At 39.9% G+C, this 12,979-nt stretch overlaps 2 protein-coding genes across 11 annotated transcripts in view; one reads left to right on the top strand and one right to left on the bottom strand.

Annotated features, from left to right (window-relative positions):
• The window catches only part of LOC108032369 (serine/arginine repetitive matrix protein 1), a 93,747-nt gene extending 85,197 nt beyond the window's left edge, over positions 1 to 8,550 (top strand). For 8 of the 10 annotated variants that reach the window (XR_001768612.3, XR_007763247.1, XR_001768610.3 and 5 more), the window contains 3 exons: positions 1,727 to 1,939; positions 2,801 to 3,026; positions 5,780 to 8,550. Coding sequence is in view for 2 of the 10 variants with exons in the window: in XM_044092896.2 (XP_043948831.1) it covers positions 1,727 to 1,939; positions 2,801 to 2,890; positions 2,939 to 3,868 (1,233 nt within the window). In the remaining 8 variants the exon portion in view is untranslated. Of the gene's footprint in view, positions 1 to 1,726; positions 1,940 to 2,800 lie in introns of all 10 variants that reach the window. The other 2 variants (XM_044092896.2, XM_044092895.2) reach the window with 1 other exon arrangement.
• The window catches only part of LOC127011515 (uncharacterized), a 121,139-nt gene that overhangs the window by 90,589 nt on the left and 17,571 nt on the right, over positions 1 to 12,979 (bottom strand). The window lies entirely within an intron of this gene.

Genomic DNA, 12,979 nt, shown 5'->3' with positions numbered 1-12,979 from the left:
CTTTCTGAGTCTTAAATATTGTGTTCCCTACTTTTACACACTTTAAATGGTAAGATTATTTAAAGGGGAATTATAACAGAAGACTGCTTAACATATATGTTTAATTTTCTTTTTTAACTTTATCAATACATTTCATTAAAAGTGTCCAAAAGTATGCTATGAATAAATGATAATCTTCTTTTCGAATGTATTGATTGTACTTCTTGGCTACAAATACTTTCTTGACTACTTTTAGACAACTAAAATGGTGAGATCATCAAAAAAGAATTATACCATCAGACGGCTTAACAAAAATAAACCAGATTGGCTGAGTTTTTCTTTGTTAATTCACCAATATTGCTTAAGAGATTTAACTTTATACCACATTGACAAAAGCCCTTACGAACCGAAGGATTATTTCCCAGCCTTTTGTGACCATGAAAACGACTTAAAGGCAGTCAAATAACTATGCAAAAATACCTCTTTTTGGTGCAATAGCAGGACACAACCAGAAGGAGCAGCTCCAAGCCACTCGTTTGCCTGCCTCGCTATCCACGTCCGCATCCTGGCCTAATCCACTGCCAGCAAGCAGTGCAAAGCATCGGTCAGCAGGCAAAAACTATCATAAATCCGCTTAATCACTCGGCCAGAGAGCAGACTTCACTTCGAATTTTCAATTTTCAGCTTGTTTTGCCAGCTTGCCGCTCTGTAATTTGTCCACGTCGAAGCGTGAAAGTTTCTTGCTTCGTTTTCGGCGAATTTCCTGCCATTTTTTTGGCTCTTCTTTTTCTATTTCGGTTTGATAAATTAGTCGGACGCTGCAATCGCCCAAATGGCCAGAGAACAAGACGCAAATGATGCCCCTGTCCTCATTCCTATTCCTACTCCTGCTCCTCCCTTTCCACTTTCCCCTTTGCATTACATCTACGTTTTATTCTTTCTGCAGAAGTTCTTCTTTTTTTCGGTATTTCGCCCCCGGAATTTGTGCCATTCGGTATGCAAAAGCAGGACTCAGTCCTCCGTCAGCTGCGGCCTTACCAAAATGCCTCAACACCTCCTCGAGACCAGGGAAAGGCGCTCGGGGGGTCGTAAAAACTTTCTCCCATTCTCCTAGCAAGTTCTTATCTAGGTACATTTGTCATACAAAGCATAGAAATAAATGTCCACTCCAGCGGAGGCAGGAACAGCAGCCGGAAGTTGGGGCTTTCGGGGTTTTTCAGGGGCTGTGCGGGGCGAACAGCTGAGGTAAAATTAAAAGGATTTTTAAATATAAATTACTTAGGAATAAAATAAATTAATAAGGCAATGAATACCATTTTTTTTAAGCCGCAGGCACTTTTAACTTGGAGATAAATTTAATCTTTAATACAGATTCATGACCAATCGCTTAATTTTATAATTTAAAAAATTTAATGGCTTAGTAAAGGTATTTTTTTTTATTTGTATTTTAAAATATTTTGCTTTGAATAGAGGTTCAAAAATAATGATTCAAGGCACATAGAAAGGTAATACATATATTCTAGACCTTCTTAGTCCATAGATCAATAACTATATTGCTGAACGCAGGTGTCCTTTGCCTGCCTCTAGCCACTGCGGTTTACGAGCAATTTCTTAAAACATATTTTCAATTTCTTTTATACCTGTAATTCCGGGTGTCTGCCTGCGCCTCCGCCTTGGCGCACTCGCCTCCTGCCGCCGCCCCTCGAATCCCCGTATTTATGCCAACTTATTTCTCATCCTGTCACAGGACTTTGTTCAAGGACTTTCGATACTGTCGCGCGGCTCCGTGGAGGAGAAGCTGCGCTGGACCTTCTCGCTGTACGACATCAATGGCGACGGCTTCATTACGAGGGAGGAAATGACTGACATTGTAACTGCCATATACGAGCTGATGGGCCGCCTGCCCGACGAGTGTCCCGAGGAGGAGAAGATCAAGGGCAAGGTGGAGCAGATCTTCCAGGTGAGTTGCTCCAGCTCCAGCTCCAGCTCCAGCTATCTGGCCGTCCAGAAATCCAAAGTTCCGAATACAAAATACCAAATCCGGGGCCATTCTCGACCATTATTTATGCTAATTACGCGCGTACAATTTGAATTTGACTCGCGCGAACATGAAACTTATTTACTTTGCATTATGCAAATTCAAATTGTCTATTTCAATTTGCTGGCCAGCAACTCAGGCTGGTAATGGTGGCGGGGTTCTGTTTTTTTGGCGAATGTGAATCCTCCGTCCGCAGGACATCGTCCTGTTTGGCTTGCCAGTCACGCGTTGTCATTAGCGGTCGTTGGCATTTGGAATAAATTGAGCGCAGCAAATGCGACCGGCGAAAGCCCTTAAACAACGGCGTGCGGGAGTGAAATTGATGATAGATGGCCAGGATCATTCGAGGACCATTTCGAAGTTGTCCTGTCCGCCGCTCTGAATAAAAATTCCGTAGCACGCTCTTGGGCGCCGGAAGCGGAAGTAGTGCGTCAAAGCAGTGCCAATGGCAAGCAGTTCGCAAGGCCAGCTGTTGCTCTTTTTCATTAGGGGTAGTTTTTTATTATTAATAATCAAGATAACTATCATAAAAAATTAGGAAAAAAAATATATAGAAAAATTGAGTACTTCCCAATTTTGATTTTAATTTAAGTTGTTATACTTAGCAGTAAAATTTAATCGCTTAAAAGCTTGGTAAGAAAACATTAATTCAGCTCTTCAATAAATAAAAAATATGTAACTAAAGACATTAAATTCTGAGAATTTTAAAAAATCTAAAAAAAAAAAAAATTAAAATGATAATTTGTTTGCATAGTTCTAATGCTTTTTGGTACTCCCCCCTAGAAAATGGACACCAATCGCGATGGCGTGGTCACGCTGGAGGAGTTCCTGGAGGCCTGTCGCAACGACGACGCCATCTCCCGGTCGATGTCCGTGTTCGACACAGCGTTCTGACCATACCCCACGGACAAGGGCGATGAGTACACGGTGCCCCGGCGGCGGCGCCATCAGCAGCCGGCCCAGCAGCCACGTCAGCATCTGCAGCATCAGCAGGAGCAGCCAGAGAAACGTAAGTCCAACCACAAGACGAAGAACAAGCAACAGCAAAACCAGCAACAGAAACAACCACATAGCACTAGACATCAAAACTGTTGTCACATAATCGACATGGATGGCGATAGCACCACCAGCACCACCACCGCCTCGGCGGCCACCGGAACCACACTCAATTGCAATGTCCTGGATGAATACGAGCGGGAGCGGGAGCAGGAGCAGGAGGACGATGGGGATGAGGACTCCGATGAGGAGGCGGAGTACAGAACCTTTGTCTGCCGCCACTGCCAGAGGCCGCAGTCGGTGGGTCAGCAGCCGAGATCAGGCCGTCGATCGCAATCGCAGTCCAAGTCGCGCAAGCGCAGCAAGAGCAGGAAGCGCCACCAGAGCAGGCAGGCCCATGCGGGGCAGCAGGGTCATCACGGCCAGCAGACCACCAGGTGGCCGGAAATCAATGTGGCCAACGAGCAGGCCATCCGCTTCCGGTGTCCGCAGGTGGGGCCGCAGGTGGGTCGCGACCTTCACACCCCCCAGCCCATGCACTTCCACCACCCCCAGTCGCAGAGCCAGAAGGCCAAGAACAGGTCCCGCCCGCGGAAGTTCCGCCCATCCCCGGCAGCCCAGCCTGCCTCTGCCTCTGCACCACCTGCCCCACCAGCAGAGCCAGCTTCACAGCCGCCCCCGAGCTGCGAACTCCGCGCCCCCCTGCCGCCCCTGAACGTCATCGTGGGCGGAGGGGCGGACGCCGAGGTCGAGGTCAATCCGCAGCAGCCTCAGCCGCCCACCACCCCCGATTCGCCGTCGCTGGTCACCGTGAGCACCTGGTACACGGTGGCCAAGCAGGGTGTCTCCTGCTAATCGCGGTGAGCAGTGAGTATCCTTGCCAGCACCACCCAACCAACCAGCCACCTTGCACCCCAGTCAAAACCACAGTCCTCCCTTGAAATAAACACGGCGATGCCACTGATATCTCTGGACTAGCTCAGAACCACTTACAAATGTGTCTGAAAGTATGCTTCAACATTAACACTTTTGATCCAAAAGATGTCGTAGCCCACTTTCGAGCGACTTGAAAAATGATTTCAAGTCCCTAGAGATTTATGTGGCAGTCCCTATAAAAGCGCTTTCCCCTCTTGGTGTTTCAATATATGTATACAATATATATATTTTGTGCTATTATGAATTATATGTGTGTGTTCTAGGGTGGATCTCTCAAAAATCAAAATTGGCAAACTTAAGTAAAAATAAATACATAGGGATGTGTACAATAACAAATAAAGAAGAACACATTAATTTTTCTTAAAATAATTCGATTTTACCATTAGTCAGCGGTTCTAATAGGGGGAAAAAACAAATTTTCCTACCAAAAAATTGTAAATACATTTTTTAAGGCAATGATTTTCATAAAAAGAACCAAAGGTACCACGTCCAAAAGATATGAAAAATAAACATAATACAAAATAAAGCAACCTTTCAAATTAAAAACCCGGGATCCACCCTACTGTATATGTGCTTTAAGTTCCCGATTTGCCCTATTATTTGTACTATAATTCGCTAAATGAAGTTTATAAAAAATAATTGAAAACGTTCTCTGTGTGTATCGATTGATGTTGCAAACTGTCAAATGTGTTATAGTCTTAAATACATATAAATCTATAGAAAATGTAAGTGAAAATGAACCAAAAATGAAAATATATGAAAAGCATTCAAACATTTACTTTATGTTTCTTTGACCTCTATTATTTGTGCCCAGAAAAGTCTTCTTAGAACTGTTGTTAGATGTCCTAGAGTTATATATAAATTGACGTTAGCTGTGATGGAAAAACAAAGTATATTAAACCACAAAAAGAACTTTAATATTAATTGTAAAAACGAAATTGCAGGGTTTGTGGGAGAACATTGCTCAAACGATAAATGCTTGCTAAAGACTAAGCTTAAAGTGCGTGGGTGTGTGTTTGGATATGTGTGCACAGGGAGATCTTGAGAGAAAGCATTTTAAGAAAAGTAATTTTAACTATTTTGAGAGCCTCACTTTGGGCTTTTCCATGAAAGTATTCTTGCTGAAAATTAACGTAGTAAAAGCAGAAAATTGAATTGCTGCCGTTACTTTAATTGAATTCTGTAAAATACTCAAAAATCATATTGAATAAAACAAATATGCAGATTAATGAACAGGCCAATTTCAGTCGATAAAGTATTTAGCTTTAACAAAAACACCGATGTCATTGAAATGCAAATTGAATACCGAATTCGCCTAGGCCAAAAAAGAGGCGACAAATAAATCAAATAAAACGGGGCAAAAAATGTAGGAGCAGGGTTTTTTGTTTTAATTTAAAGCAGCTTTCTACTTAATTGGATAAATGCAAAAGGCTGCCATTAAAATCCATTCGATTTCCCATTATTTCTTATCGAAATTCGTGGTCTTCGAAAATTGTTGTGAAGTTTGCTGAGCGTTAAATTTTTTGCTAGCTGTTATTGCTTGACATGCTTTTGTTGTTGTTTTCATTATGCCACATTGGACACACCAAGGAGACACACGCACACTGGCACACGCGTACACACACACACGGGCACACGCACACAACAAGACAAAACAAGGATGCAAACGCATGGGAATTGAAATTCGTGAATGGCAATTAAAATATCTGCTTTCTTTCTCTTTCTCTCTCTTTCCCTTTCTCTCTCTCTCTCTCTTTCTCTTCCTATCTCTTTCATCTCGGCCTGCACACACACACACACACGCTTGAATAAACACCCACACACGTGCAGAAATTTGCATAGAAACTAAATGAAATGCGTAGCGAGAAAGACAACACGAATCTGCCAAAATAAAAATCTAGGCACCGCATGTCCATAAATATGCAATTATGGATGTGTTTGTGCAACTGTGAAAATAACGAGAATGTGCGGAAAAATTGTAAAGGCCAACGACAACTCGATTTTATCGGCATTATCGGCAGGGTTGCATTTAAAGGGCTGCAAGCAGTGCAGCGCTGCTCTCAAGTGTAAGTACACCTCGGCACCGGAAGTGCCACTGCTTGCCCAAAGAAATCACAAAAATTGACATTGAAAATTGAAAATGTACGAAACGAAAGCTTTACACAATGAAACTAAACTAAAAAAGAAACCAAAACTAAAATATATCCTTAACGATTTAATGAAACATATATAGAGAGAAATTTAAATTACACAGAAACTATATTTATACGAACGGGAAATAGCAAGGAAAAATACTAAGTACATTTGATTGGAACCAGATTGACTTTCTATTTGAAAAAAATATATGTAAACACACGCCACACACACGCACACATTGTACACACAAGAAAATGTCAGTAGGTAAATAAATGTGTAAATCAAAATAATAGCCACAAATACGAGGAGCAATGAGAAGGAGATTTGGAGAAGTGCTCCCCCGGGCGTATGCGTAATGCTGAGTGTTTTGTTTCCACGCATCCTTGTTGCCGCATATTCTCCATTAGCAAATTAGTGACAATGATGGAATGTCATCAAGTCGGCCGGCTACATGTATACTATATATATCTGGTGTGTGTGTGTGCCTGCTGTGTGTGCGAGTGTGCAAGCTAAATCAAATAAAAACAAATGTTTGAATCAGAAATTGGACCACAGCAAACAAACAAGTAGCATAAACCGATATCCGCTGTATATGCATATTATATTTACATATATATACACAAGAATATATATATATATATATATATATATTGAGATATGTGTATAGATATATACAAGGCATACAGTATTTATCAAGTGCATAGGTGTGTAATTGTAATTTTTTGTAGCTAGAACTAAGGGACACCAGGAACACAAGGAGAGAACTATTAGAAATAGATAAATGGAAACTGGTTAATTGGACATCTCGTTGTACATAGTTAGTGAGTGGGTTTTCTTCGCCGTTAAACCAACTACAAATCTTTCTCTATATTAAACTCTAAACTCAAAGTAATTGTTGCATTTTTAAACCCTTTTAAAATACATAGCTGTGTACTTAGCCGTAGTCTTCCAGAAGTAACCGACAACAAAAAATCGAAACAAGGCGGGAGGCTGACAAAAACTCTATTCCACTTAGATTGAAACCTGTAGCGAAATTTGTACCTTAGCCGAAACACCCACAAAAAGCTTTCAACTACAATAAAACTTCCTCTTAATAGACGAACAAAAACCGAGTCCAATGAACGAAAAACCCATATACTATACAAAACTGTTGCTGTCGTAGTTTGAGACGAACTGTATTATTTTTGGATAAATGTTATCGATTCTCTGCCCACTTCCAAGGTTATTCAATGTTAGATCCCTCGAACTATTGGTTTCCCACGGCGTGTATAGAGTATATACGATCGATCTGATCTTGGGCACGACAATATCGAAAAGGAGCCACAGAAGTGCTATATAGCAGGCATATATAATAACCTCCCACCCCAGACTAACACACACATCCCCCTCTATCTCTCTCTCTCTCTCTCTAGCTATCTCTATCTCTCTCTACTTATCTGTGTGTGAATTAGCAATCAAATACTAATGCAAAAAATCTATTTCAAAAACAAAGTGTCAAATTTTCAAGAAAAAAACATAACGAACTACAGAAAACCAAAGGAAAAGTTGGCAAAGTGACAGAGACGAGAGGTGAGGAAAATTGAAAATGGAAAATTGATAAATTGGAGGATTGCCAACCTAGTTGCAAGTATTTTCCAGGCCTAAGCCTTAACGATTAGAGAAACGCAAGTAATTGTAAACACAAAGAAATATATGCATATAGAGTGTGTGTTTTTTCCTAATTTATAAGCTGTTGAAATCAAATTTTACCAATGAAAGTAAGTATTAAATAACAACAAGAAGAAGTATTGACGACAAAAAAACTCTCGTTTTAGAGAACCACTTGAATTTTCAGTTGTTAATGTAAAAACTGTATTAGCCATTTATTTGTGAGCGATATACTATGTGTTAAAATGAGATAAGCTAAAAAAATATTTAAAAAAAGATATAAAAGAGCAGAAAATACATGTCATAGCATAGGCCTAAGAGCGACATTTATTGGGGGACTCCGAAAGGCCTGCGGAAGTATATCAAAATATAAAACCGAATTGTTATCGGACGAACGACGTTTTTAAGCCACTAAGAGAATTTCCAGTGTTATCAATCGATCGATGTACATCTTCTGGGCCAAACGATTGAGCCACGTTATAAACACAATTACAAATTGATAAACTTACGAGTATATACACAGATATACTAATGTACTAGTCGTAAATATAGCTGATCTTTTTTGGTGTAAATTTTAAATGATAAAACCAAACGAACAAACTTTCCATGCAATAAAAACAAACACATTGTTTCAAAACTAATGAGATGTCGTTTAAATGCAAAACTGCATGAACCAAAAAACAAGCAAAACCAAAACCAAAAATGAGCATGAAAACATTTAATTAAAAAGAACAAATATTTTTTTTGTGAAGTTAAAATATGTATAAAACAAAAATTAAAGGTATAAAGAAAATAAAAAACCAAAGAAATATATAAAAGGCAAGAGTTTTCATTAAAAAAGGCTGAAAGGGTGAAAGAGGTAATCTAAGCCGAAGGGCTCTAAAAAAAACTTTAATATAAATAAAAAATAAATTTATATAAAATAAATAAAGTAAATAAGTAATAAAAAAAAATAAATAACAAATTAATTTAAAATAAAATATGTTAATAAAGTAAAGTAAATAACTAGCAAAAGAAATATTTAAAAAAAAATAAATAAATTAAGAAAAATAAGAAACCAGATGAAGGGCAACATTTTCATGGGAAAAAGAGGCAATCTAAGCAGAAGGGCTTCTAAAAAAAATGCAGAACACCCACAGCCCTTTCCTAGACTTTATGAAACACCTCAGATTTCAGGAACACACAATCCCTTGCACATTTATGGCCGGTCAAAAGGGATTCAGCTGGGCAAGTTTAAGTGGAAAAGTTGGCCGATGCATGCGAAATGCAGCCGAGCGGCTAATGGAATCGTAGGGCAGCATTTGTATGCCGATCAGAGCGGGAAATTAATACGGAATTAGCTGGAAATACCTACTCGCACACATATGTGGGCCCCCGAGATCGAAGCTCCCTTTGACCGGCCACGTCCTGCAATTATAATGCGGTCTGCAAGGGGCCTCTACGAGGGCACGCACAAGGAAACCCACTTAATTGTTACATAAAAAATAGGCCAGGGGCCAGGGGCCACGAGGACAGAGGGGAAATGGTAATCGTTAATTAAATCACGTTGTACCGGAAATGAAGTTATTGACAGGCCCGAGTGTGGGACGTGGTGTAATTGCCCCGCCGGAGTATCGCCTTCGTGTGCCATTAGGATGGTGGGTGCTATGGGCTGTGGGCTGTGGGCTGGCCTGGCTGCAATTTCACGGACAAACGCAACTTTTCAATTTGTTTCAATGCCAGAACGGTCGACGCACACTGCTGTCCACAAATGCCGAGTGTCCAAATGCCCAAATGGCCAAATGGAGAGCCGCACACGTACGCGGCCCTGGCCACATTTGACCAATGCCCGTTGGCCCGGTCCACTCTGTTTTCCGTGTTCTCCGCTTTTTTTCCTCCTTTCCGTCCTGGCCAAAAGGAGTTGGCCCGATTCGTGACAGCGACTGCATGTCGGCCAGTGTGGCTTTCTTCTTGGCTATTTCTGGAATGCTCTTGAATTTCCAAAGGAAAAACATTAACAATATGCCAGCAAATATTGCACAAAACCTATTCAGCAAAGTCCAAATTTAAAAGAATTTCCTAAACAATTTTATAAATAACTTCTTTTGTATTTAAAGCCCCAAGCCTGATTAAACTCAGCATATATTACTTAAATTTAAATATTTACTTGACAATTGGGATATTATTAGAAGAAATGTTTGCAATTTTGGGGCACTTTTTATCCAGAACTTAAAGAAAATTAAAAATGACTGTTAAAACTCTTAACTAGTAATTTTATTTAATTTCAAAAAATAATAATTTATAAGAATCAAAAAAATGTTAGAATATAAGAATTATTATTTATATTCCGCTTAACATATTATTAATTTTTGGCAGATAATAATTTTTTTTAAAGCTGATATTTTCAATTTTTTAGACTAGATTCGCCAGCATTTAAAATAATAATGTTATTATCTACCTAAAAACAACCTATATTATTTACATTCGCATTAGCAATTTGTGGTATATTTTTATTAATGAGACAATATTAAAAATCTTTAAATAAAAATTTCTTTATATTTTGGAAGAACCTTTAGCAAAACTTTAAATAATTTAAATATTTTGAAAGTAATTTTACCATAGCCTAAAGTAATTTAAATAGAAAATAGACTTGACTTCTTGTTGGTTACGGTAACCGCTTGGAAAGCGGCTTCAAAGTGCCAATAATCCAGTAATCAGAATTATAATCAACTTTTTCAATTAACAAGCGAAAGCCGGACATAAAATTTGGTCCTTCGACTACACATGTTCCTCTGCTAATCCTCAGCCAGCACTTATGTGAGTCCGGGAACTGGCTCAAATTCTCGGCAGATTACATGGAAGTTAGCACGACATTGGCATTAAGTTGGGGACCCTCCTTCGACTTCGACTTCCCTTCGCCAGCCATCGATTATGGTGGCCCATAGACGAGTTTTCGAGTTGAGTTCACAGTAAAACCATTTATGCCTTTGTTGTCATCAGCTGGTCTCCGCTCCGGCCATCCGCTTTTTGGGCCAAACGGCGCATAAATATTTACGGGATTATCCGAACTGTTGGCGCAGACATTGACGGCGCTTAAAGTGGATTGCCAGACCGGCAGCCTGGCCTAAGCCAATCGAAGGACCCGCCTCGCCTCGGAGCCAGGTGCCTCGGTGGCCGGGGATGCTGCCCGCCTTGAGGGGCCAAAAGTGCAATAAAACCATTTGGCCAGGCACAAATGCAGTAGGTTTGTGCAGCGAAGAACTCAAGCCTGTGGCCCGACGATAATATCAATCGATAAAAGCCATCAAGGACTCGCATTAAATCCTGCCTCCTGTCCAACTATTTATTAACAAGCCCCCTACATCAGCCGGCATAATCGCATGCGGTGACAGTTGCCCGGAGAAGATTTCATAAGTTTTTATGTCTTCATTCTGTGTGTCCTCGGGTAGGCGGAACATCACAGCCGGAGACAGACGGGAGTGGCTTCATCCACGGACACACAGGGAGAATCATAGCAATTGCTTGCGTCCCGGAAAATTGCCATCGTCATTGTTCATAGCCGCAGCTAATATGAAACTGTGCCAAAGCCACATAAAATGGAATAAAATGGGATGAATAACTAACGAATTGATGGTAGCTGACTCATTTGTGCTATTAAATGGAGCTGTGGTTATATTTTATTAAATACAATTGTTTACAATTTAAAGAAAAATATGATAAACAAACGGGTTTGAAAATTGTAAAAAAAATTTACATCTTTTGTGGATTTCCTATCGCAATTAGGCCAAATCAAGGCACCCAGCTAAAATACTAACCGTTTTAGAAAGCTGGCTAAATTTGCTATCGATCTACATCCCTTAAAGGAAAATTTACCCATTTTTGAAATTTTGGTATCGTGATTTTTTGAATTTCAGTTTTTAGTCAAAAAAACAGATTTTCTTTGTGGGTTTTCCTTTGTAGTTTGACCAAATCAAGGAGTACAGCTAAAAGACCGACTGTTTCGGAAAGCTGGCTTAATTTGCTATCGGTCTGCAGCATTTAAAATAAAATTTATTTTTTGACCCATTTTTTCAATTTTTGTAAGGGGGTGTATCGTGATTTTTTGAATTTCAGTTTTTAGTCAAAAAAAAAACAGATTTTCTTTGTGGTTTTTTAATCGTAGTTCGACCAAATCAAGGAGTACAGCTAAAAGACCGACTGTTTCGGAAAGCTGGCTTAATTTGCTATCGATCTGCATCATTTAAAATAAAATTTATTTTTTGACCCATTTTTTCAATTTTTGTAAGGGGGTGTATCGAGCCAAAACAATTATTTTTGTAGACTGAAAATAATATATTTTAAATTTATAATAATTTGACACGCAGATTTCATGGAACTCGAATTTATTTATCTGACCTCCTTCCAATTTTTCCCAGTGCGGGAGTGCCCCTTTTTGGGCATCAGCCCTGGCGTGTCAGTTGAGTTGCCGTAATAAATACGGACAGAACGACGGCACCCAGAGCGGCTGGGGCACGAACACGAGCACGAACTATGACCAGGCCATAAAGCAGGACACATTAATGCCTCAGAACTGGACATAAATGTGACACAAATGTCACACACACTTATTGATTCCGTCGGGCCAAGGGGCGTGATGAGTTGGGCAAACCACTTACGGCCCGAGTCGACTTAAGACCAAGTCGGGGTCCAAATTGAAAGGCCGTAACCGAAAACCGAAAAACCAAAACTGTAATCGAACACCCAGAGATATTGCGAAAGGGGTTGGCAAGGGGGAAAGTGTAGGGGAGAAAGCAGAAAGTCCAAAGGATGCGGGAGAAAGCCGACTTGGACCACAAGAACACATTGTCCGTGGTGTCCTGGAATCTGAGTGTGTGGCTGCAGTTTAGGGGCTCCTTTGAAATCAAGTTCTTTAATTGGTAATCGGCAGGAGCTTGATATTCAATCTCTATTGTTCATCTCACACTTAACTCTGATTGTGAGCTCTAATTATCCTTGACCACAGGAAACTAGACTGCTTTGTTAAGCTAAGCAAATTCAAGTTTTGAGCATTGAATCTTCCTAGCAACAACATAGCATCTTAAACTGCTCTTGAAAAGTAGTTTTAGGTTTGAAAAACTAGAAATAATAATTAAATTAATTGCCCCTCATTAAATGCAATTTTTAATTGCTTACACCCCATTAACTTTTAATTATGTTTTCATGGGCACTCGGGATTTATTGAAATCACTGAACAATAAGTGCCTCGCCTCGAATTAAATTCAGTTTATC

The sequence above is a fragment of the Drosophila biarmipes genome, chromosome X (genome assembly GCF_025231255.1).
Source record: "Drosophila biarmipes strain raj3 chromosome X, RU_DBia_V1.1, whole genome shotgun sequence".
Lineage (NCBI taxonomy): Eukaryota > Metazoa > Arthropoda > Insecta > Diptera > Drosophilidae > Drosophila > Drosophila biarmipes.
The sequence above is the reverse complement of the archived record's forward strand: the minus strand, read 5'-3'. Positions and strand labels throughout refer to the sequence as shown.